The sequence below is a fragment of the Mesoplodon densirostris genome, chromosome 2 (genome assembly GCF_025265405.1).
Source record: "Mesoplodon densirostris isolate mMesDen1 chromosome 2, mMesDen1 primary haplotype, whole genome shotgun sequence".
NCBI classification, from domain to species: domain Eukaryota; kingdom Metazoa; phylum Chordata; class Mammalia; order Artiodactyla; family Ziphiidae; genus Mesoplodon; species Mesoplodon densirostris.
This window is the reverse complement of record NC_082662.1, coordinates 29,459,726-29,485,842: the sequence shown is the minus strand read 5'-3', so window position 1 is coordinate 29,485,842 and position 26,117 is coordinate 29,459,726. Positions and strand designations below refer to the sequence as shown.

The 26,117-nt window shown below is 33.5% G+C and overlaps 1 protein-coding gene across 8 annotated transcripts in view; it reads right to left on the bottom strand.

The window, feature by feature from the left end:
- ZMYM4 (zinc finger MYM-type containing 4) overlaps window positions 1-26,117 on the bottom strand; it is a 188,087-nt gene that overhangs the window by 43,844 nt on the left and 118,126 nt on the right. For 6 of the 8 annotated variants that reach the window (XM_060089466.1, XM_060089460.1, XM_060089461.1 and 3 more), the window contains 9 exons: window positions 18,780-19,304; window positions 17,018-17,079; window positions 16,504-16,674; window positions 9,519-9,603; window positions 9,032-9,287; window positions 5,024-5,198; window positions 4,700-4,912; window positions 1,027-1,177; window positions 427-542 (listed from right to left, as the gene is read on the bottom strand). In XM_060089466.1, coding sequence (XP_059945449.1) covers window positions 427-542; window positions 1,027-1,177; window positions 4,700-4,912; window positions 5,024-5,198; window positions 9,032-9,287; window positions 9,519-9,603; window positions 16,504-16,674; window positions 17,018-17,079; window positions 18,780-19,293 — 1,743 coding nt within the window. In that variant the 5' untranslated portion in view covers window positions 19,294-19,304. Of the gene's footprint in view, window positions 1-426; window positions 543-1,026; window positions 1,178-4,699; window positions 4,913-5,023; window positions 5,199-9,031; window positions 9,288-9,518; window positions 9,604-16,503; window positions 16,675-17,017; window positions 17,080-18,779; window positions 19,305-22,580; window positions 22,639-26,117 lie in introns of all 8 variants that reach the window. The other 2 variants (XM_060089464.1, XM_060089468.1) reach the window with 2 other exon arrangements.

Below are 26,117 nucleotides of genomic sequence, written 5' to 3'. Positions count from 1 at the left end.
AAGAAGAAACAAACAAAAAGATCAATCTACTCATTTGTTCAAACAAGAAGGTACTGAATACCTACCTATGTCAAGCACAGTCCTAGGCACTTAACATACATTTGTGAAAAGGCAAACATCCCTGCCTTTGAGCAGCTTATAGCTGAATGGGGGGAGTGATATTTATATTAAAAAATGAAATAATTTAATAATATTCTTTAAAAATAATATCCTCCCAATAGATAATCTAGGTAATAATAGTACCATTTAATTTCACAGAAGGCAATTAAATAACATGCCTCCAAAAATAGGATGGACCAAAGAACCCAAGTTTAACAAGACTGAGATAGAAATTTAGGCAATCCAGGCACTTAGCAACCACCTAATAAGTTTACTTTACTATCACAGGCAACTAACTGGAGAAAAGGAAGAGCCCTGAAGCCATACCTGGAAAGCTACCACACAACTGTAGCTGCAGAAGTTGCGAATACTTCCATCTGACATGGCTAGGTGATACTGAGGGATTGCTGAGGTTTTACAGCTGTTACACTGAACTTGTACACCTTAGCAAATCAAAATAAAAGCTAATGAGTAATACATACGAATGTACACAAATGTATGAGAAAATAAGTATTATACAATACATGAAAATTCAAGGGCCAAGTCAAGTTGCAGGAACTGAAATTAAACTTAGTTACCTCACATATAGACAAAAACTAACAATGTTAAAAATATTTCTGTTTATTTAAAGTTGTCACAGTCTACACCCTGAAACTAAAAAATAAATGAATCTTGAAATAAATCAGGTGTAGATAAAGAAAACACATTTTAAAAGCCATAAATTCTTTTGGTAAGAAAGAATGCACAAATAGGCAAGCAATTAAGCAATCAAGATAATAGGTGATATTTTACAACACAGATCTGAAGTATTTTAAATTTGCGTTAAAAATCAACTAAATTTGGACAAAAATCTGTGTTATAACAACAAAGCAATAACCATAATTTATTCAACTATTATATTTACAAAGTTTATGAAACCAATATTACCTGCAGATGTAACCATTTTAACTCTGTAAGCAGATAAGCAATTAACAGAACAGAAAAGCTCTGTCTTTCCCAAGCTATTGGTATTTTCAATCATTTCTGCTGAGGATCTCAATGATTTGCAAAGCGCACATGGTGTAATTTTGGCTGATTTCTATTAAGAGAATAAAATAACATTCATTTTTACCAAGTTACAAGTAAAAGCATAATTCCTTGAAATGTTTATACTTAACACTGTTGAAATATTTTAAATTAGTGGCTTCCAAACTTTTATGATTACAATCCTCAGTAAGAAATAAATTTTACAAAGTGACCCAGTAACACATACTTCTGAGGTTTTGTGTTTGTGTATTAAATATGTATGTATATAAAACTGGAAGGTTTTATAAAACAATATATATCATGATAACATGTGATGCACTTTGATATTTTTCCACTCTACTTCATTAAAAAATATGTTGGGCATAACCTAGCAATTAATTTTGGGATCTATTAATTTGTTATAACTATAGTTTTAAACACACTATTTTAGCCTTCCCCCAAGATAAGGGTACGGGGTTAAGTACAAAATACTATGTATAAAATAAATAAGCTGCAAGAATATATTGTACAAAACCTCCAAACAAACAAAAAAACCCACTATTTAAAAAATTACACGACAGGGAATTCATGCTCTTACACTATTCAAAGAATTGGAAGAACTTCCCACAAAAGGTGCTATATATAGCAATGAAGTGTGAATCTAAGGAAATTAATAAACTTACTAGAAAATTCACACTCAAATATTCTACCACTAATAATAACAAAGCACAGGGACTTCCCTGATGGTCCAGTGGTTAAGACTCCGCGTTTCCACTTCAGGGGGCGTGGGTTCGATCCCTGGTCAGGGAACTAAGATCCCGCATGCCGCGTGGTGCAGCCAAAACAAATAATAACAACAACAACAACAAAGCACACTCTAAGCAATAAAGTGGGAGGAAACTTTGCATATCCCAAATGTCCAAATACAAGCAACGAAAGTCTGTTATCTTAAATTTCCACTCAGTGATTTAGTAGCAAATAATGCTAAATACTATTAACATGTCATACATTCAGGATAACTTATAAGGTATATCCAGCACCCATTAAGAGGATTTCAAGACCTCTATGTCCTCTTCAAGGATAATTCTGTTAGACTTACTATTAAAATAAATACATATTCAAGTGAGCATGTTCCTACATTCTGGAATCTCTTCTGTATCTCCAACCCTATTTCTCCTTTCCTCCTCCATCAGGACTGCAAACACAAACTTCATTTATAAGAATTAGGTCAAGGGTTATCTCTGAAACTATCAAGTAGAACTGACCTTGCTTCCACTGTGCCCCTCTACATCCCATAACACTTCTATCATAACATCTTTACACACTTGTATCTCCCCCAAGGGACATGTAACACCTCAAAACAGGAATCACATCTAATGTTTGTTGAATACATTTTATATAAGGAAGAAAAGAAAAGTAGCAGAAATGACCATCTACAATGTTCCAGGTTCTATGCTAGGTGCTTTCTCATTCTTACTTCATATAATCCTAAAAACATCCCAGTGACATTGCTAGTATATACCCATTCACAGATAAGAAAATGGACTCAGGGAGTTTAACTGCTTTCCCCAAGGTTAAATTCTATTTGAATAGAAAGTCTGGGAATCAAACCAAGATCTGCTTTACTTCTAAATCCATGTTCTTTCTCTAAACCACAGTACACACTAATATGTGAAAATTTTAATAGGTATTGGTTAAATTAAAAGTAATAAATTTAAAATTAAGATATTTGAAAATACTTCTCTTATGGAATGTATACCATCTTTCAATGGACTGAATCAAAGTAACTTTTAGAACGTGATACAATATCAGGAAAACTGTCCTTTGTACAAGAATAAAGCTAATGAAGATACTGGGTTTTTTCCCCCCTTTGAGAACAAAAACAAGGTGTTTCTAAGGAAGAAATAAATAGTAACCAACACTAATCCTTTTTAATGTGCTTGTATATTAACAAGAAATAAATTGAAACACTAGAATGTTTAAAATTACAAAATCATTGCAAAGTTTTAAGAACATTTAAGAGAAATTTCCAAATCAACATTATTAAATTCACCAATTTTGGTAAACTGTATAAAAATTTACTATTCTAAGAAAAAGAATGATCAGCAAATGCAGTGAAACAGGAAAACATTGTAAAACTGAAAATGTAAAAAGTTCTTACTATTCCTTTGGGTTTACCAATTTTAAAATTGAACTTTTGATCAAAATTTACTAACAAAATATAAATCTAGTATAAATAAAACTGCCAACATTGCTAATTATTGGAGAAATGCAAATCAAAACCACAATGAGGTACCACCTCACGCCAGTCAGAATGGCCATCATTAAAAAGTCTACAAATAACAAATGCCAGAGAGGGTATGGAGAAAAGGGAACCCTCCTACACTGTTGGTAGGAATGTAAATTGGTGCAACCACTGTGGAAAACAGTATGGAGGTTCCTCAGAAAACTAAAAGTAGAATTACCACATGATCCAGCAATCTCATTCCTGGGCACATATCCAAACAAAACTGTAATTCAAAAAGATACATGCACACCTATGTTCACAGCAGCACTATTAACAATAGCCAAGACATGGAAACAACCTAAATGTCCATCAACAGATGAATGGATAAAGAAGATGTGGTACATATAGACAATGGAATACTACTCAGCCATAAAAAAGAACAAAATAATACCATCTGCAGCAACATGGATGCCACTAGAGATTATCACACTAAGTGAAGTAAGTCAAAAAGAGAAAGACAAATACCATATGATATCACTTATATGTGGAATCTAAAATCTGACACAAATGAACCTATCTATGAATGAGAAACAGAATGAGGGACATAGAGAATAAATTTGTGATTGCCAAGGGGGATGGGAGTGGGAGAGGGATGGATTGAGAGTTTGGGATTAGCAAAGATTAGAAGGTATACACCAAAATGATGGGACTGGGTAACTCTGGGAGATGCCTAATTTTTTCTTCTTTGTGCTTTTCTGCATTTTCAAAATCTTGTTCAAAAACATTAATCATATTTTAAATAAAATAATCCATACCCTAAAAACATGTATCGATATTTCAAATGCATTAAGAGAAATACAGTCTGCCCTCGGTATCCCTGGGTCCCACATCTGCAGATTTAACCAAATGTAGATCGAAAATATTCCAGGAAAAAAATTCCAGAAAACTCCAAAAAGGAAAAGAATTTGCTGCACACTGGCAACTATTTACATGGCATTTACATTGTATTAGGTATTATAAATAATCTAGAGATGATTTAAAGTATGCAGGAGAATGTGTGTAGGTTATATACAATTACTACACCATTTTATATAAGGGACTTGAGAACTCTCAGATTTTGGTATCCTCAGGGTTCTTGGAACCAATTCCCCATGGATACTGAGGTACAACTGTATATGGTACTTATAAAACTGTATAACAAGAGTTTTTAACACACGTGCATTCGACAAATACTATTTCCATGTAAAAAATATTAAGCTAATAACAAGAACTTAATATTTTTGTGACATTTTCATAAATAACTTCTACCAAAAACATTCAATTCTTCTGAAATGAACAAAGACGTCAGGATTAAATATGGTCATGTACCTGCTTATAGGCTGTGACACACGTGGAACTACAAAACTTCTTAGCCTGTCCCTCTATCTGTAGCATGTGGCATTGTCCAGAGCCACTGTAGCAGTAACCCCCACAGTTTTCACAACAGTTCATGGTGAGGTTGTTAGCAGAGCGAAACTTAGAAAAGCAGGCATCACTGCAGAGCTTATGTACCACATTCTGGTAATTAACTTCATGTCGAATCTAGGAATTATAAAGTAATAACTTAGAAACAGCAAGCAAAGACCATCAAAAGCTGTCCTTTAAGCACAAATATCAGACTCCTTCCCCCACTAAAGTAAAAAGATAACTTACAACAGCATTCTTCTGACACATGCTGCATTTGGTTGAAATGCTATTCGTATTTATGGTAACAACAGGTTTTCTTTTCAGTTCATATGTTGACAAACATGACTGACTACAAAAATCTTTACTAGTGGTGGTATTTTCAAACTGGGCACTGATCACATCCTTTGGATTTAAAATGTCTCTAAAAATGACAACAAAGATAAAATAAGCCATAGTGTAATTCATTTTTTTCCTTTTTGTCAACTAAAAATATCAAATAAAACAAAGGCAATTAAAGGCATAGGGAAAGGGCATTGGTATTTAAATCCGAAAACCTGGGTTTTCTTGAATAAAGTGATAAATCACTTTGATCCTCAACCTCTGTTATATGAAATGAAACTAATACACGGCTTAGTTCATAGAACTGTTGTGAGGATCAGTACACTATGTTTCAAGATTAAAAAGATATACATCAAACATTTATCATTCACTATCTCTAGTAGGTAGGATTATAGAAGATTTTCATTTTCTTCCTTAGGCTCTCCTATTATGTTCAAAAATACTCTTTAACATTACACTTGAAAATTTTTAAAGCCACTATCTTTTAAAAGTAGGAATACATTTCAAACTACACAGTGCATATTCTAGCATGATTATATAAAACTGAACATTTCCAGATCTAAATAACTCATTTGTAAGCATTAGCAGTAAAAGACAATGAAGATTAAAACCCTAAGGTTTAAGACTCCCTACCACTCCACCCCTTATCCCACTCCCAAATTACTCTTCCTACATAGTAGTTTATCGCTTAAGTACAAACCATTTTAAAAACCAATTTTAAAAACACCTTGATGAAATTCTGTAAACAATGTCTCTCTCCCATGAGTATACACTCACATAATATTTAGTAAATAAACTGTTATATTCACTCTTACATTTTAAACAGATTATACTAATATAGTACTTTTTAGAAAAGATTACAAATATCTCCGCTTCAAAAAAAGATAATAGTAAATATAATGGGACTCATCACAAGGAGCACCTGATATTGTACTATGCTGTAATACACAACATCACATCTCATCTTCAATACTTAGTAGCTTGAGAGTGCTCTATTATCTGCATTTTTTTTTCTGGCCTTTCCAGCTACTTTTTATTGGGTTTTAATCTATTTCATTTATAAGGGTATTTAATGAGCAGTTACCTTGAGCCAGGGACTAGCCCAGCCCTATGTCAAGATATGGTACAAGCCCTCAAGGAGCTCACAGTATACTGGGACAAATAGACAAATGATATATAAAATACCATAAAAGAAGCATTCTTAATATAAAAAAGTAAAATAATTTTGAAAAACGTATTTATATACATAAAATGTACTACAGAAATAGAAATGAAGAAACAATTATTTCAGACAAGATGTGACATGAAAAGCTACCCAAAAGATGATATTTTAGCTGGACCTTAAATAGATGCTTTCTAGAAGGCTAAGGAGATAAAAGTTGGAGAACAGCGTGGATCAAGGCAATAGAATCATAAAAGTAGCTACTTCTCACTACTCTCAGTATGCTTAACATCCAACTGCATTACATTTTATTGTAACAGATTACATCTTATCAGAATGAGAAGGAGCAATCTCATTTCAGATAGTAAAAATTCAGATGGTACAGACAATCCTGAAATAGTTACCTCTCTTACTGCCATTATATCAAGAAAACTGATCTTTCTAACAGTATTAACAAAAGTACCCTCCAAGTTGCCTCTTTTAAAGTGTAGGATTTGAAACTGGTTTTTTTTAAAACAAACTGTTAGGTCCCTATTACTAATGAAATCTAAAAATTAAATGATGATTAGCCAAAATATATTCAGAGTTTAGGTTAAATTCAAGATGCTAAGAGATTTGGTTAATAAAAGATTAACAAAAATAAAATTGTTACTCCAAACAGCTAAGGAGTTTCTTTCAACCTAAGTGCTGCTGCTATATTTCTAGTGGTCTACAAAACCAGCAGTAGTTATCAGGAAGGAAATCTTTTCTATCTCCACCTATTCAAATTACAGTAAAAATCCTTCTTATAGGGACTGACACAAATTAAACCTGTTTGACTACATGGACTATCTAGAGGGGAAAATGCATGTGCCAGAACTACCCAGCTATGTGACACTGAGCAAATCATTTAACTTCTTTGAATCTAATTTCCTTATATTTAAGGCACAATCCAAATCAATAATTTTATAATCAGATAAACCAGACTATCCCAAACTGTTATAATGACTGTGTAAATAGGAGAGAAAAAAGGGAAGGAAAGGAAAAGTGGTGAAAAGGAGATGAAAGAGTAGTACAGAAAATGAAATGGAATACAAAGAAAAACAAGACTGATAAATCATTGAGAACTGAGCAACAAGAGAAAAAGGTATTCTGTAAGAAGAGAAGGGGTGAAAATTAAGAAAGACAGAAAATGAAAAAGAAAAGTTGAGGTGATAGGCAGGCAAGGAGTACCTGAAAGAAGAACAGAAAGGGGCGAATGGAAAAGAACAAGGGATAAAAAAAAAAAGATAACAGAATAAGTGAATGAAGAGGTAGAACAGTTAAAAGTCAAAGAACAACAGGTTAAAATTTATGGATAAGACCAAACATTACAAAAGAAGAAAATTTAATCTGAAAAATAATTAAATTACATAAGATCAGACAGAGCTAAGATATGACATGCAGGTAAAAATGATCATCTCCAGATAAAGTGAGGCAAATACCAGAGACCAAAGAGATATATTATAGTAAATTTAAATGAGAAGAACAACATGTATGGACAAGAATTAAAAAACACAGAAAGAGGGCACACATTTTAAAACTTCCATGAGTTTCCTATGGTCATTTTTAATTCACTGTTAAATCTTTGCACTAAGTATCTATGACTATTATTATGAAAGGAGAAATACTGCTGAAATTTTAGAAAGCGTTGATTGCTTAAGAAAGAATTAAATAAAGAAACATAAAAGGAAGTTATTACGTGAAATTATTTCATAGCAAAATAGGAAAAGAAAAAACCTTATAAAATTATAATTTTCTAGTTGATTTGATCTTAGAAATGATGAATATACTGGAATATAGAAATTAGGTTTTATCTATAAGCACTCTTTTTTAAAGCATGTTTCATAATTCAAACAGAAGTCTATTTTTACTAAACTTGAAACATAAAGGAATGCAAATATAACTTCTAGAACATCTAACCATACTCAAATTTCTTTTAGAAGTTTCTTTCTATACTTTTTCCAACTGAACCAGAAGAGGGAGCATCTTTTCCCTTTCTAGACAGAGAAAGGGCAGCATCCATGTGAGGTACTCTAAGTACAAATATTGAAACTAATAAATCATGGTTTGAGTAGCTTAATAATAGAAGCCAAAATATTTCAGAACAAGAGCATTATTCATCTTTTTCTGATTTATTTAAACAGTGTCTAATGACCACGTTGCAAAATTAGCCTAAATTAGTTCATATTCCTCAAATATATCAGGATGATTTTATTAGGATCTAAGGTCATAATTTTTTGTTGTTAAACACTGAAATACAACCTCTGAGATACCTGAGATGCTGAGAAAATAAAAATACATACACTGGAATCCAATTAAAGTTAAGATGAAAAGTATTAAATGAATTCCAACTACCTAATAGAAAACATTACATAAACATTAAATATTTGTTGCATTTAAGCATCTATTGCCTACAGTTACAAGATAAAATACTGTGGTCACGTAATACCCCTAAATGGTATAGTTTTTGTTTTCTCAAGCATCTCAACTAACAAGGATAGTAAAGTACATTTCAAAAGCACCTCTTATTATATAAAAGGCACATTACTTAAAGTTAAAAGAAAGCTGAGCACCTAGCGTCCAGAAAGACTAAAAGCAGCAACATGTTCGTAGTAAACAATGTGATATTTCTCAAAAAACATAGAAAGGTAGAAAATTAAACAATACATAAATAAGAACAAAGTATCTTGAAAGAAAGAAAGCAAAGATGATAATTTAGAATTCTGCTATACTTTGAGCAACTTGAACAAGTTTTCTTAGTGGGAGGAGGCGGTGGGCGGGCAGGTGGAACTGTATATCCAGTGAGGCACAGTGTAGAGCAGAATAGCTGAGTAGACCCTTTCCTCTGATAAGCAGTTTGCCCCTTCTGGAGGATTTTTTTACAACCAGAACAGGAAACTCGAACAGCTGTGGCTGGAACTGAAGGAAGCATTTTATTCATGCCAGATGATGCCAGTGAAGGCTGAAAGCCAGTAGTCAACTGTGGAGCTTAAAAAAAAAAAAAATTAAAAAAAAAAAGTTTTACTTTTTACCATGAATTTTAAGTAGGCATCCTTTCTTTCTCTTCTAGAGCTAGTCTTGAAACCCAACACTAATTATGCAATACACAATTAAAGCCATTCTAAACTGCCTAGTTTACTAATATAAGTAGATACTTCCTCTCACTCATACTGGTCAGAATAAATAAACATGATTCATTCATTCAGTTCTGCTTCTTACCAAGAGGACTGCCACTGACTGAAAACACAGCACTAATTTTCAGTTCCCCTTCTTGAGTTTTTTGCTGTTGGCCATGACTATACTCCTTTTAAAAAGAAAAATAAATAAATATGTAAAGAAAAAATAAATACAATGTATCTAAAGAAATCCAGATATTCAAGACATTTTACTATGGCTATATAGGGGTGGAAAATGTTTACTACATTAACATTAATAAGAAATAATAGCAAGCAAACTATAATTACAATAAGGGTATAACATGTTTATACACGTTGAGAGTTGAGGTAAAAAATGACAGTAGCTATCTAGCCTATAGCACTACCAGATATTCACAATTATTTTTTAAATTCTTAATATTATTACAGTATTTTAAGTTGCTGTTTATCTATTATAAAAGTAATACACACTTACTATACAAAATTTAGACAAGTAGAAATGAGAAAAAAATTCTAATCATATTTCCATTACCCCAAAACAACCACTGTTACTCTTTTGTTATATTTCTTTCCAGTCTTTTCCCCTGCCGTATGTGTTTCTTCACACAGTTGTAATTATACTGAATACAGCATTCTTATAAAATGATTTTTTGGTCACTTAAATCAACTGAACATTTGCATATTATCACATATTACTCCAAAATAAATCCTAGTGGCTAAATATCAGTGTTTCTAAGGTTGGAGTCCAAGACTCCCTGAGGTCTGTAAAGGCAGATCAGGCACTCTGAGAATTCTAAAAAAAATATTTTAAAAGTCTGGGTTTTTATTTCAATAATTTTTTCAGTGAATGTAAGTATATTTTTAGTCATGAATAACCACATATAACTGAGTTATACAACAAGTTTTTAGTGCTGTTGTTAGCTTTTACAATTAGATTATTGCATTGTGAAACCCCTAAGTGGTAGATTTAACTTTTTATTTTAATTCACTGTTTATCACACTGAAACTTGCAAAACCGTGAAAGAAGTCTTATTCTTGGGATTCTCAGGCAACTCCAACATACCCCCTTTTTTTGTGATAAGAGGTGTCTGTACATTACTGGAATTCGAGAAAATACTGATATATATTATTTAATAGACATATCAGATTACGTAAGGATGAGACTGGGGTGAGGTGAGGCACTTGCCTCAGGCACAAATTAAGGCACCAGAAATCTCAGTAATATTTTTTAAAATGCCATAATCCATGATAAACAAAATACCAGAACTTTAAATAAGTAAAGACAGGATCAGTATTGCTAATTTTTCCCTTGGCCTCAGTCTCCAATTTGATAGCCCTGTATGGCACTGAAATTACATAACCACAACCCAGTGTTGGTTCACTTGTTTCCACACATTTGCTTTAATCGGTAATGCCATGATGAACATCTCTGTGGATACTCATACACTCATATTTAGGATTATCTCCTAAGGAAAGAATCTTAAAGTGGAATTACTAGGTAAATACGTACATAGTAAAGGTTCTTGATGCACAATGACAGATTGTTTTTTAAAACCTTAATTTTATTTATTCTAGCAATTTGTGATAAAAGCCACTTAAAAGTCTCTTCCCATTCTTGTTTTAATTTCCAATTTTTTAAATATCCATTTACAAAAAAAGCATAAGGTAACAAGATTAACCTCCGATAGCATCTGTTATCAGCATTTCCTCAATATGTACTATGAGATAAACTTTACATACTGAAGTTTCCATTTTATGCCAAAAAATTGACGGTTTTTACCTTTGCGATTCCTTCTATTTCTTACAAAGTTCTACTTCCACAATAAAATACTAAGAAAGTTTTCATTGTTTATAATACAGTCCTTTAATCCAGAGGTCAGCAAACTTTATCTGCAAAGGGCCAGATACCAAATATTTTTGACTTTCTAGGCCATGCTATCACAACTACTCAACTCTGCCCTGGTAGAGCAAAAGTACCCATAGATAATATGTAAATGAATGAATGTGGCAATGATCCAATAAAACTATAAAAACAGTATGCAGAAAAACAAAAAGGGCAGGATGGATTTGGCCCACTGCTGAAAGATAATTTGCCAACTCCTGCTTTAATCCATCTGTGATTTACTGATATTTAGTTTGATATATAATGAGCATTTTTCTTTTTCTTTCTCTGAATAGCTGATGAATTCCTTCCACTCACCATTAACGTATCAACTTCCTCTAAAAACATCTCTTTTATGGCAATCTATTCTGTATCACTATCAGGCTGACTACTCTTATGATATCACACTATCCTAATGAAAATAATTGTGAGATGTTTAATCATTTAATAGTTCGCCACATCTCTAATTTTTAGAACATACATGTAACATAATGTGTGTGTGCATGCCTATTTATTTTTCTTCAAAACATAAGAAACCATTGATAGTTTCATAATTGTATCAAAACTGTATCTTAATTTAGGAATAACTAATATCTTATATTAAAAAAAAAGTCTCTGCATTCATTCAAGTTGTTTTATCTGATACAAGCACTTTTTAGTTGTTTTGCTGTAGGAAACAGTATATCTTTTCATCATATTGTCTAACTGGGAAACAACTGATTTATAGAAATATTGCTCTGTTTTATATAACTAAAATTCAACTAGCTACTCCACTAAACTTTCATGAATTCTATTAATTTTCTAATAAAGATCCTTACCAGTAAATGATGATAATTTTGTCTCCCCTTTTCCATTATTTCTTCTAATTTCTTTAACATGTATTGGGTCGAAAATCCAACAAGAGTTAAATAATAATGCTGACATCAGTAATTTGTGTTCATTTAGTTATTATTAACAGAAGGTTTCCATCATTTTACTTTTAAATTCAATGACTGTTATTGATCAGAAGTAGATATTTCCTTACCTGATCAAGAGAGTATCTATTATAAGAAATGCATAGTGAATTACATGAAATGTCTTTCGGCATCTGTCTATCTATCTATATATCTAGTCTTATTTGACCTGTTGATGAAGTTACATATATTAAGAGATTTTCTAATATTGATTCATCATAACATTCCTACATTATATAGTATATGAAAGCATATTACAAGTAAAAATTTTTTTAAAATCTCAGAAAACTCCAGAAAAAAAAATCAGTATTCATGGGCATACTTTCATGGTCAGCTCTCTTTCTCACTGTCTGTGACAGTTATTTCAAACTTCTAATACATTCCTTAAGCCTCAAGTACATATTACTTATATTAATATAGTAAAGTAAAAATATATCTTAAGTACTCTGCTTGTACACCCCACAGTGCCTTCAAGGCATAATCATGTTTAGGTTAGTATCCTCCCAACAATGATTAATTTTACAAATATTTAATAAAAAATCAATGACTAATAACTTGAGAAGTGAAAATCTGATGACCCAAAAGCTTTCAGAAACAGAAAAACAGGTGTCAAAACAAAACCCAAAAATCCTCTACCAATATCTTTACCTTCCCTTTATTTACCATAAAGTATGTATCAATATCCCAAGACAGTATTTTAGAAATGAAGAACCCAGTTTCTATAACCAAGTTAACCTGACATGGCTAAAAAAACAAGCCCCAACATTTAATTACTGCATTCCATTTTCCAAGACTGTATGACTCACTATTGTGACAATTAATTGATTTGCTTTCCCATTCTAATCCATTTACTTCAATGAGAGATTACAAATTAGCTCTCCTTTTATTATGAGCAAAAAGAAAAGAAAAAAAAATCATGATTTTAATGTGATATTTACTGAATTTCCAGCTTTCAGAAACTATAGAAAAGGAGAGAAGAAAAAATGACGTCTCTGGCTCTTTAAAGTTTTTATTTTAAAAACTTCTCTAGTCATTTTTTTAAACAACTTTTATTTATAGAAAGTTTGGTAGACTATAATAATAAGGCCTTGTGAAGGCCCCTGATTGGCTCCTTCCTGGCCATATGGCCTTGAGTAACTAACTTATTAACCTCTATGAATCTCAGTTCCCTCACCTAAAAATAGAGTTAGTATCATCTACTCTGGCCCTCTTATATTGGAGGATGAAACAACATAGTACACATAAAAGTATCTGTAAGTATTATATACAGAATATAATATAGTAACATGCAATAGGATTTGAATGAAGAAATGTAACTGGGAGGACAAATGATGCTATGCCAGTAATAGAGGCAGGAGGATGACAACTGGCAAACCCAGAAAATTATAACTGAAGACATAATCAAGAACAATTGGGAAGAAGTAAGTATATATATAAACATACATTTCAGTATCTTAGTGATTTATATGGGAAAGTAAAAAAATTAAGACCAAAGTGAACTGTGTAAAAAGGAGAATAAGGAAGTGAGTTGAAAGCAGAGCTACAAGTTAAGCAAAGAGAAAAGCCAAGGGAGGTTTTGACAAGGTGCCAGACGCTAAAGCTATGATCTTATTACACCAAGAGAAAAGTTATTACAAGTAACTGATGGTCAAAAGTAAAGACTGACCACAGCTGTTAAATCTATCAGTATTTTATGAGCATTAGGTTAATAGTACTGTTTCAGAGTCTAAGAGAATAATTTGTTGGAACTCCTTTTTCCAGTCTATGGGAAATGAGTAAGAATGATAAAGCATTAGACAGTGTTGAACAAGGAATATAGATTTCCAATGGTCACTGAGGAGAAATACCTACAAGAACAGGACAGTGAAGAAGGAGGTGGGAGAAGGGGAGAGGAAATTGGAGGGGGGGAGAGGAAGTAGGAGGGAAAGGGAGAGGAGGGAGAGAGAGAAGGTAAGGAAGGGATGGAGAAGAAAGAACCATGTATCCATAGTTTAACATGAGGTCAGGGATTTCTAGAAGAGTTATCAAAGGTATGATCCCACAGGATTGGTGTAGCTGATAACAGAAAGGACTTCTCAGAGAACACCTAGCTTTACCCACTCACATGCTGGAACTGCCTTATTGTGGGGTCCGGGCAAAGAATGCTTCTGGACCTTATGCCTAGGACTTACACAGATTCCTGCTTGGTTTTTAAGAGTCCAGTCAATCAGGTGGTGAGCCCTGAGGGAAGTTCTTCCCCAAAATCATGATGAAACTTCATATATGGCATTTTATAACACATTATTACACTTTGAATAGCGATAAAAATGTAGGTGTTTCTGTGTCCTGACTGTTCCATCCTGTTGGTATTCTCCAGTCACTGGAATCTCTGATTGCTTTCAAGACAGTAATATTGGGTTGGCCAGAAGGTTCATTCAGGTTTTTCCGTAAGACATTACAGAAAAACCTGAACGAACCTTCTGGCCAACCCAATACAAATAAACTTTCCTGATGCCCTCTTCCCACAATGTATTTGGTCTTTGCTATAACTGCCTTTTCAGCTCAAGGAAAGTGTCACTGGGTCATGTACAGGGAGAAAGTGATGTCTCTGGTACCCTGCCAGCATTATGATTTCTTATGGATTTTCCATGTCCAGATTGGGGTACTTAAAAGACAGAAGATCTCCCCTGTATAGACATGATAGTAGTCTTCTGAAGCATACACTGCCATATGAACCTCCCCTAGGTGTCAGGACACTTCCTTATCTCTAATTCAGATATCCACGACCTCCATTTTGCCTGCTTTTATTAACATGCTTTCATTATTCAAATATTTTCATATTCCTTCTCTACCATCTTTGTAGCTACCACACTCACACCCATCCAACTCTACAGCTTTATCATCACTACCCTATACAGCTACCCTCCACTGGGCACCATGGCATTCTCATTTAATTGAAGCATCAATCTGACTCATATAAATCACCTACATCTATAAATCACCTATTCTTCCATTTCCTTACTCTAAAAGAGTGGTTCTCAATAGCAGAGGATTTTGTCCCCCAGGGGACATTTGGCAATGTCTGGAGACATGGTACTACTGGTATCTAGTAGGTAGAGGTCAAGGATGCTTCTAAACATCCTACAGTGCACAGGACAGCCCCTCACAACAAAGAATTATCTGGCCCCAAATGTCAACAGTGCCAAGAAACCCTGCTAAGAGACATCTGAGTGAAAATAACTTCTTCAACAGTGCCAAGAAACCCTGCTAAGAGACATCTGAGTGAAAATAACTTCTTCCACAGAAGTCTCACATTCTCAACCCCCCTAATATAAAAGAAAGATATGGAAAGGTAAGCTTTCTCCACATCAAATGTCATTTCAAAAAAATAGCTAATTCATGCTATCCTTACTTCTCAGCCTCATACCAGCTGTATAAAACACAGAACACCCTCAAACAACTGCTCTATTGCATATTCATCCCTTGGTCCTTTTCCTACGTTCCAAAATGATTACAGCATCTTTATTCCATTCCAACCACTGCAATGTCATTAATTGCATGGATAACTTCACTGACTTCAGCATTCACACTTACAGAATCTTTATGACTTTTACCTCCAGAGCAACCTTGAAATAACAGAGCTCTATCCTTACCCTTACTACTCACAGATCTCAAAAGTGGAATCCTATATCACCCATCAAAGCATCAAAATCTCCTTTATCTTCTACCCACTGATCTAATGAACTGGCTCCTCAATCAATTAATTTTTCCCAAGATTAATTAATCCCATTAATCCCTCCTGAAAAACACTTAAATCCATACATAGCCTATACTTCATTAGCAGCAACTGCAAAAGGCTTACTACCTTATATAAACTCAATCACACCATAAACTCATAAACCACCATAAACTTTCAGCCATGTCTGCTGTATCAATCTCAAATCCTTGAAGACTCACTTTTGCTAATCCTGCACTGAAACTGTAAAATTCACAGAACAGTGGTATTAAGGAACGATGTGGATTAAAAGCCTTAACTACTACTTGGACAAAGTTTCCTATAACTCTGGTTGATTCCTTAGTATTATTCTTATAAGATAATTCAATTGCCTCAACCTTCATTAAGAGTCTCACCCCATCAACAAAACACTTCACTTCTTAATCAAGAACTTCCTTTCTTGAATGAATAATTCATGTGTGGAACAAAAAGAAGGGGGAAAAAAAGGTGAAATGTTTACTTGAGCATTGTCAGGTTCATCTTTAATTTTGTCTAGTAGTCCCTGCTGTGGTGCCATTGCTTTGTCATACTCATCATCCAAAGGTTCTTCTTTAATTCTAATATTTGATGCAAAGGAATTCCCCAGTTCCGAACCAATGGATTCTTTATTGGCAAATGGATAGCTGGAATCCTAAAACACAATATAAAGGATTAATAAATATTCAGATTTTAAAATTATTCCTCTTCAGGTTTAACACCCAAAGAAAAGCTCACTGGAAGAACTCTACGGACATTCATTAGAGTCCCTATGCTTACAAGTAAATGTGATATATGTCTAAATATCAAATACAAATAAAGAATCTAAGAGCAGAGGCTTCTGAGAACATCTCCAAAGATGTCCTTACGAAAATAATAAAGGAAATTAAAAAAACTAAAATCAGCGCTCTACCTAACACATATAGTTACAGTTTAGAAAATCACATAAAGAAAACTTGCCACAGTTACAGCAATCTACATACACACTGAAAACTTACCCTAAAGTTTGTTTCTGGGGTTTGTGGTAAATGGGTATGTAATGTTTCTTCAACTTGATTAGCTATTGAAAGAAAAACAAAACAAAACAAAACAAACACATGTATATGAATAACAAATCTTACAAAGAGTGACCTAAAAAGCTATCATTTGATAATCAGCTCTCTTTTCCAACGAAGCTGCTCATTAGAGTGAAATGGGTACCAAAAAAATACCTAAAAGATAGTTTCACTCAAAACAAACAATCTGGCCCCATCTAACTTTTAGCCTTGCCTCATGCTCTTTCCTTGTTCAAACCTAAATAAAGTGGTTACTTTATTCATTATGTTCTGAAAATTACTTATGTTTGTTCTTCCCCATTTCTGCTTATATTATTCCAAGTCCCCTCTATCCTAATATTTACAGTCTTCCAGACTCAGCTCAGTTCAAAATTCACCTCTTCTCTATAAAACCTGCCCTTGGTCCACTGCGTTAAAAATCATCTCTCTCCTAAGAATACCTAAAACAGTTTCAGTTATTTGATAGAAATTTTATTATACTGCCTTATAACAAACTCTTCTACTACTGTCTATAATTATAAATTGTTTTATGCTTTTCAACTGTTCGTTGACACTTCTGCTACTTGACTTGTCTTGTCCCTTCTGCTATTAGACACTATGTTCCTTGAAGATAAGTACCCTTATAATTTATCCCTCATAGGGATACTGAAAATACATATTGAATAATATATACTGAAAAATACAGTATACCCTTGTACAGTCTTGTACATAATGGATACTTAAATTAATTGTTATTTTTAACAATACTGATTTGTTCTTTCAATCATAGTTTTCCTAGCACTGTCAAAAGAAATATAAGGATTGGTATATTCTACCAAGCTTTCTTTCACACCTATTGAAAACTTATTGAAATATTACTATTTTCACTACACCAGGTTAGGCCCCAAGAACACAAAGATGACTAAGATACAATCTGGCCCTCAATAAACTCCTACACTAGCACGTAAGGCAAAACAAATAGAGCTATAATACCGTGTGATAAGTACTATAAATAATGAGGCATAAACAAAATGCTATGGAAATATAGATAAGGAAACAAACATTCTTGATGTAGAGAGGTTAGGGATGACCATAGGGTAGAAGAGGTTTATGAGTTAGGTGTTGTTGGATAAGAAGCACTTTTACAGGCATATATACAAAGAGAGAAAACGACATTCAGGCAAATGGAGTAGCAGGAGGAAAGAGAGGCACAGAAATAAGAAAATGTATATATTCAAGAATGGAACTGAAGCTAAGTATAGGGTACGCTGGGCAAAGAGGCTCAAGAGGAGTCTCAAGAAACTTCTAAAACATAAAATAGAAATGTTATCAAAAAGAAAAACCCTCCCTAATTTGAACTAATTGGTGGGACAGCAGTTTGAATTAGTGCTTACAGCACAAAGAAGTTAAATCCAACTTCAGGTTCCAATGTTCAACCAAAGAAAATGAACAGGTGATTCGAGTATCTTGCCTTCTCATCAAAATATTGCAACCAGGGGAGGGAGAAATGAGGTTTAGAGCTATTTTTCAACCATTTATACCATTACCAATAGTTACTGGGAGAAATTCAGTCACTCTGCAAAGAACAAGGATAAAAGAAAAATGACAAGCTTACAATGAATTTAACTGTTCATACTTTGCTTAGCATCAGAAGTAATAAAAGCTGTATTATTATCAGTACGTTGTTATTTATTGTGTTTTATGGCTCTATTCCAACAATTATTACCTGCTTTATCAAAAAAACTGCTTTTCAACCTTGAATCCAACTCTTTATGGGGTTTATCCAACCGTTTTTCACGTTCAAGATAAGTTAGGTCTCTATTTTTCTCCTTTCCAGAAAAAGTCTCTTTGCTGTTTTCTCTTACTAGACTAAAATCTTTCCGTATTGATTTAAAGACAGAAACCTGATCAAATTGTTTAGGAAAGTCTTTTTTTAATTTATTTTGAATCTGTATTTCATTTTCATTGTCTGATTCATGCTGTGTGACTCTTCTCTCTACTTCCAAGCTATCATCAGTATGAATTGAAGAAACAAGATTGTCCTTTGAACTAAAATCCTGTTCATCCTCATTGTCACTACCAACGACTGGAATTCCTGCAAGATCCCCAGAGTTCAAAAAATAATCATCTTCATCCAGCAATGAATTTTCAGATCCTGTTTGATTCGGCATTCCATAAGACATGCTGTCAAGGGTAGGAGTTAAGTTGTGGTCTATATCTTCAGACATTTCTGTATCCATGATACCACCACCTTAAAAAGTAAAATACTGTTTAGACAAATGATAGTGCTAAAGATGACCATATTTATAAGGTCTGTCTGGCATTTAACCAAATATATATTTTTTCTTTTCAAACAAAATATAGATAATAATACTGTGGTATTCCATTAGCACTTTTGATATAGGTGTGACAGATAAAATATCCCTATCTGACAGATAAGGAAATAGGGACGTAAAATTTGAGAAACTATTTCAGGTTAGAAAGAAAGTCAATGAAATATAGAAAAAAAGAGCACCAACTTCAGAATTAGACATATCTGTGTTGGAATCATAGCATGATTAACTGAAAATCTATGTGATCCTGAGAAGTAAACTCTCAGGCTTCTTTATCTGTAAAACAGTGTAATACTCACCTTGGAGGTTAATTTGTGGTGAGGTTTAATGACAGTATGTAAAAAGGGCCTAATAACACAGTGACTGACACATAGAAGGGAATATAAAAGTGATCATTATAGTTATCATAGAGACTACTCTGGGGAGCTGAGATCAGGACCCAGATCTCTGACCTCAGAGTCCTAATTTCTCTGCACTAACTCTAATAAACACTTACAGCACTTAATGTTTATAATGGTAAATATTTAAACATAAAAATAAAATTTATCCAAGCCAGAATATATATTAAAAACTGTTTAGTGTTCAAAACTACATGCTAAAAGTCTCTTCCATTCCAAAATAAAACAAAACAAAAAAACCCCAGCCCTGTATTTCTTTTTCCTGACCTAATTCACCTTTCTTTCACAAAGTCCTAGGGAAAAAGTTTACATTGGTTTGTTTCTACTTCATCTCCCAATCATTAATCCTTTGAACTTAATGCAATCTGGTTCCCAACTCGCATCGGAACTTCTCTCATTAATATCATCAATGATTTCCTCATGGTCAAGTCCAACTATTTTTTCAATCCTTATGTGGCATATCCCTCCTAGATAAAATACCTTTGGTTTTTTTGTATTGTTCCCTAGTTTTATAATTGTCCTATTAATTTATTTCATACGTCTCTTCCTCTGCTTTATGTGCTCAATATTCCAATTCTCGTCTCATTTTATACACTCAGACTCTTTTATTCACCACTATAGCCTTGACTTTTGCTGTTGACTTCCTAAGCGTTTTAGCTTAGACCTTTCTTCCAAACTTCAGATATCTATATTCAATTAGCTTCTATAGGTTCCCTAGGGACCTTTAACTTAGCACTTCTAAAACCAAATTCATCATGTTCCCGTTCCAAGCATACTTTCTTGTTTTCCCGTCATTTAATTAACAGCATCACCAAGTCAGCAATTTGCTCAAGATAAAAAAGAGAATCACTCCAATTCTCCTTCCCCTTGGACAAATTCTGAAAACTGTATTAATATCTCTCTCAAATCCATCTCCTCCACTTGGTACCATTCCAACACTCCACATCTCTTCCTGTTGACAGTGTACTAACTCAATCCACATGATATCTAGGAGGCAACCATATTCTTACAAATCCTGCCCTGAAACCATATTTAATTGGTCCATGAGCAGACAAATGAGAACTGGTAAAAACACAGAGTGAAGCAAAGACTAAAAATATTAGTGGCACCGACAGCCTTGCTTTTATTTGTTCCTGAGGCCGAGATGAACCCTTTGTGTGGCTGAATCTTCAAATCATTCCCTGGGTTCCATGATCCAGGAAAAATTCCTCTTTTTGTTCAAACTGATTTGAGTTGGATTACTTATAATCAAGTCCTAACTGATACAGGGTCCAAACAAAAGCTTTCTTCAAGTTGCTCTCCTCCATAAAGACATCAGAATTATCTTTCTACACCATTAATCATTCTACATTATACCTTCACTTGAAATCCTTCAATAACATCCCACAGCCTAAAGTACTCACTCATTCATTGAGCACATATTTATTAGGAAATCACTCCGTGATAAGTACTATGCTAGATGAAAAAGATAGCTATGATTCCCTCTCCTCAGCGAACCAGAAAAACAGACAAATGGGGGAAATAATAAAATTAGAAAATCATCATTTTCACATAACTAAGTAATTAATTCAAACAAAGATGCTAAAATCTTAGGAATTTCTACAACTTACTTTCACATAGTATATATATTACAGAGAGAAAAGCAGGGAGGGATGAGAGAGCATGCACAAAACTACAGATATTCACTATACTGTTCCTTCAATTGTTCTATTTGAAAATTTTCATAATAATAGAAGGTTAGGGATAAAATATAAATATAGAAGCAGGGTGTTATATCACACACACACATATAGTGTGATAAATTTGCCAGACTGTAAGCAACTAAAGGTCACGGTTAGAACCTCTTCTTTACAACAGTTTATCCTTACTACCTGACCACACAGCATATGCTCAGTAACTGTTTCATGCATGAAATATGCACTTTGTGTGATCAACAGTTTAATCTAAGTTCTATAGTATATAAGAAGTCGACTAAAAAGTAATATTGAAAGCAACTTCCAAAATCTCTGTTTTAATTCAGGATATGGTACTAGGAAAAAAGGTAACCACCTGAAAAAACTGGATCCCTAACTCATACCAAAATAACTTCCGGATGTATTTAAGGTTTAGACATAGAAAATAAAACACTAGTATTAAAAAAACCATGGAAGAATTATTTTTAGGGGAAAACCTCTCTAAGAATGACAAAACCTAGAACAAAAGACTGATTTACTGAATAAAAGAATAAAAGACCAAAAGTGACTATAAAAAAATTCCTAAAGAAAACATAATCCAAACCAAAAGATTAAAGACAAAGTTGTTGAAAACATTTTACTGCACTTTATATCATGAAAGGTCATTTCCCTAATGGATAAAGAGTAAGACTCATAGTTCAATAAAGATACCTACAACCAAATACATTTGTAAAAGCAAAGGATCTGAACAAACATTTCACAGGAAAGGAAACACTAAGGTTGAACTTTGCTCATAAGTGAAATGCTAATTAATAATGCAATTAGATAACATGTTCATACAGCAGGCTGATAAAGACAAAAGGTTTTGATAACAGCCTGGCAGCTATGCTATTGGCCAAAGCTGCCAGACTATGACCTGAGGCCAGAAAAGTATACAAAGAAGAGTGTGGCATAGACCATGTATGAGCTGAAAAGCCTAAAATATTAATATTTACTATGTGGCCCTTAACAGAAAAAAAGTCTGCCAATCCCTGTAGTAGAATACTATTAGAGGAAGTATAAAATGGTACAGTTGTAAAAAAGAGCAACGAGGCAATATTTATGATACTTTAAATACACATACCTCTTGATCCAGCAATTCAACTTCTAAGAATTTATCCTACAGATATTTCTCAAAAGATCTATGAAAAAGAACATGTATAAGCAGCAAAGACTGGAAACAGCCTATCTGTTCTACAGTGAGGCTCAATTAATTACAGTACATACCTATAATGGAATATCATATAGCTGTTAAAAAGAATGAGGCGACTTTATACAAGTTCTCAGGGTCAATCAGTAAAAATATCTGAGTGAGGAAGAATATACATATATATGTTATCCTACCACTGCTGTATGTTTTACAATTTATGTGTATGTACAACTGTTTATACATTAAAATACCTTCCACTGATTTTCTGTGACACCAGAATCAGGTGGCTATAAGACAGAAACACTAACTCTTCAAAGCATATCCTTCTGTATCTTGAGTTTTGAAGCACATGCATCTATTGTCTATTGAAAAAAATTTTTTTATCCTTATTTGAGAATGCACTCAAGCTTTTTCAGAGATGGCAATTTCTAATAAAGCATCTAATTTGAATTTGCAATTTTGCTAGTTATCACACAATAAATCTGTAGGCTGCATAAAATCTTATGAGATTAAATTATGTTAGTTATATTAATATATATAATTAACTGGAACAGACTTATACTCATTCTTGTGGCCCAAATAAAAGAAATAGCGTCTATTTCTCAGAGCCTACATCTACAGAAAAAATTCAACACTAAAATTATATTTGGGGATCACAGTAGATAATGAAACACTTGAAAACAAATTTCTCACAGAAGATTCCTAGATAGTTTTTAGACACTGTGAACAGGCTTGGTATGTTTGAGGGAAAGCAAGGAATATAGGGCTGGAATTGAACAGGCATGAGGAAGAGTGCTTAAAAATGACAAAAGAGAAAAAGTCAGAGGATAGATATATTAGGAATCTGCAAACCACAAAAAAGATCCCAAAGAGGAATTCCATGATTTACATTTTACAAGGAACACCCCAGCTTCTGCAGGAGTATTTTAAGACTGTTAAATGTTACAGGGAGTGAAGAAGGGAAGGAAGAACACCACATAGGAGGCTAATGCAATAATCCAAGGGAAAACTGGTGGCTAAGACCAGGATAGTAATGGTGGATGTGAGAAAGAGTAGTCAGATTTGGGTATAATTTGAAAGTAGAGGCATTTCTTGGTATATGAGAAGCTGAATATAAAAAGTCAAAAAGAGCACAACAGGGTGCCATTTCTTGAGATGTGAACACTAAGGGAGTAACAGACTGAGAGGGGTAGAATGAATAGTTTGGTTTGGACCCATTGATTTTGAGAACCTTATTAAACCTTCAAATGGAGATATCAAGAAGGCAATTGGATGTATTAAAGAGTTAAAGAGGAGACTCTTGCCAAGAAATGACATATAAATTTGGGAGTCATCAATGAAGTTCATGGGACTAGTTAAGATCACCTAGTGACTGTACTTACTACTGATGGAAGAGAGCTGAGAGTCCTGAGATATTTCAACTTTTAGAAATCTGTACAAAGGAAGGAATCAGAGAAAGAGGCTAAAATGGAACAGCCAATGAGGTAAGAGGAAAATTAGGTGGGTGATGTTATAGAAGCAAAGTGAAGAAAATATTTCAAGAAAGAAGTGGCCAACCATAATGAATGTTGTTGAGATAACACATAAAATGAAGACTGAAGATTGATTATTAATATTGGGAAAGATGAAACAAACTTCTTCCTTGACAAGAGCTATATCAGTGAAAAAATGGGTACACAAAAGCTGGAGTGGGGTGATCCCATAAAGAGACTGAGAGGAGACAACTGGGGAAACTTAAGTACAAACAACTCTTTAGAGGAGTTTTGATCTAAATTAAAGAAAATGAGCAGAAACTGGACTAAAATCTGGAGTGAAAAGTTTTTCTGACTTTGTATTTTTGTTTTGTTTTCTTTTTTTTTTGGTGAGATTGTTTTTCTAAAGATGGAGAATATTACAGCTTACAGAATGATCCAATAAAGAAGCAATAACTATGGGAATAGAATCTGAAAAAGAGTGGATATATGTGTATGTATAACTGACTCACTTTGCTGTACAGCAGAAACTAACACAACACTGTAAATCAGCTATTCTCCAATAAAAAAATTAATTTAAAAAAAGAGGGAATAACTAGTAAGTTCAGAGGGAAAATCTTTGTGCTACAGGGCATGTGATCAGTACATAATTTCCCTTTGTGAAAGAATGAAAGGAGCACATGGGTTAAATGCAGGTAGGTTGTTAGATTTTGTAAAAGGAGAATGAAAGTTATTTTAAGCAATTTAAGTACAATATTTGTGTCTGATAATGAAAATAAATTTCATGATGTCAAATCAACTTTTACTCCTTGTCCTCCTTTTGCTCAGTCCTTGCTTTAGTGGCATATTGATATTTATATACTATACCGAAGAATCATTTCATTTTAAGGTACAACCACCAACAAGGAACCCACATAGATGAACATTATGAAAGGGCTGTTAGTTACTTTCATTGCCAATATATTACTCAATTACCTCCATACATGTTTGTTTTAATCAAAGGATAATTTTCAGAACTAAACTAATATCAATTATAATTTTAAGTTCAGAAGTTATGGTTCTTTAACAATTCTCTGACACTGTTTTTCTCTCTTATATAAAGAAACAAAGGATCAAAAGAAAAAAAACCCACAAACTCCAAAGAATACAAAACAAATAATAAGCATAAAAATGAGGTAATCTTGGTTCACCTTAAATAAAAATTTAAATCTGCATTTTGTTTCTAAGAGATGATTTATTTTCAATAAAATACAATCTCCTAAATAATAAAAGCCTCTTTAAACTATAAGATCAGGAATGCAGTCACCAGTTAGAAGTCCAATAAAGTCAGGAATCTTAAAAATGAAATGTACATGCCTTAAACATTTATTTTTACTTGGAATATATAAAAAAGCACATTGGCCAATCATTGACCAATAAAGTCAGAAATCTTAAAAATGAAACTTACAGGCCTTAAACATTTATTTTTACTTGGAATATATAAAAAAGCACCTTGGCCAATCAATGATGATCAATCAAGACTTTGGAAATGGGTATGCTAATTTGAGTTCTTTCTTGAACAAATCACAGCCATAATGCAATCTTCATGATTGCAACTTTGGTTTCTTTAAAATGGCATGAAGGACTTCCCTGGTGGTCCAATGGTAAAGAATCCGCCTTACAATGCAGGGGACACAGGTCTGATCACTGGTCAGGGAACAAAGATCCCACCTGCCCATGGGGCAACTAAGCCCTCACACCACAACTACTGTGCTCACGCGCCTCAACTAGAGATAGCCTGCATGCCACAAACTACAGAGCCCACACGGTCTGGAACCCACACGCCACAAATACAGAGCCCACACACCCTGGATCCCACATGCCACAACTAGAGAAGAGAAAACCCTCATGCCACAACTAGAGAGAAGTCCACGTGCTGCAATGTGCCACAACTAAGACCCCATGTAGCCAAAGATAAGTTAAATAAATAAATAAATATTTTTTAAAAATGGAATGAGAA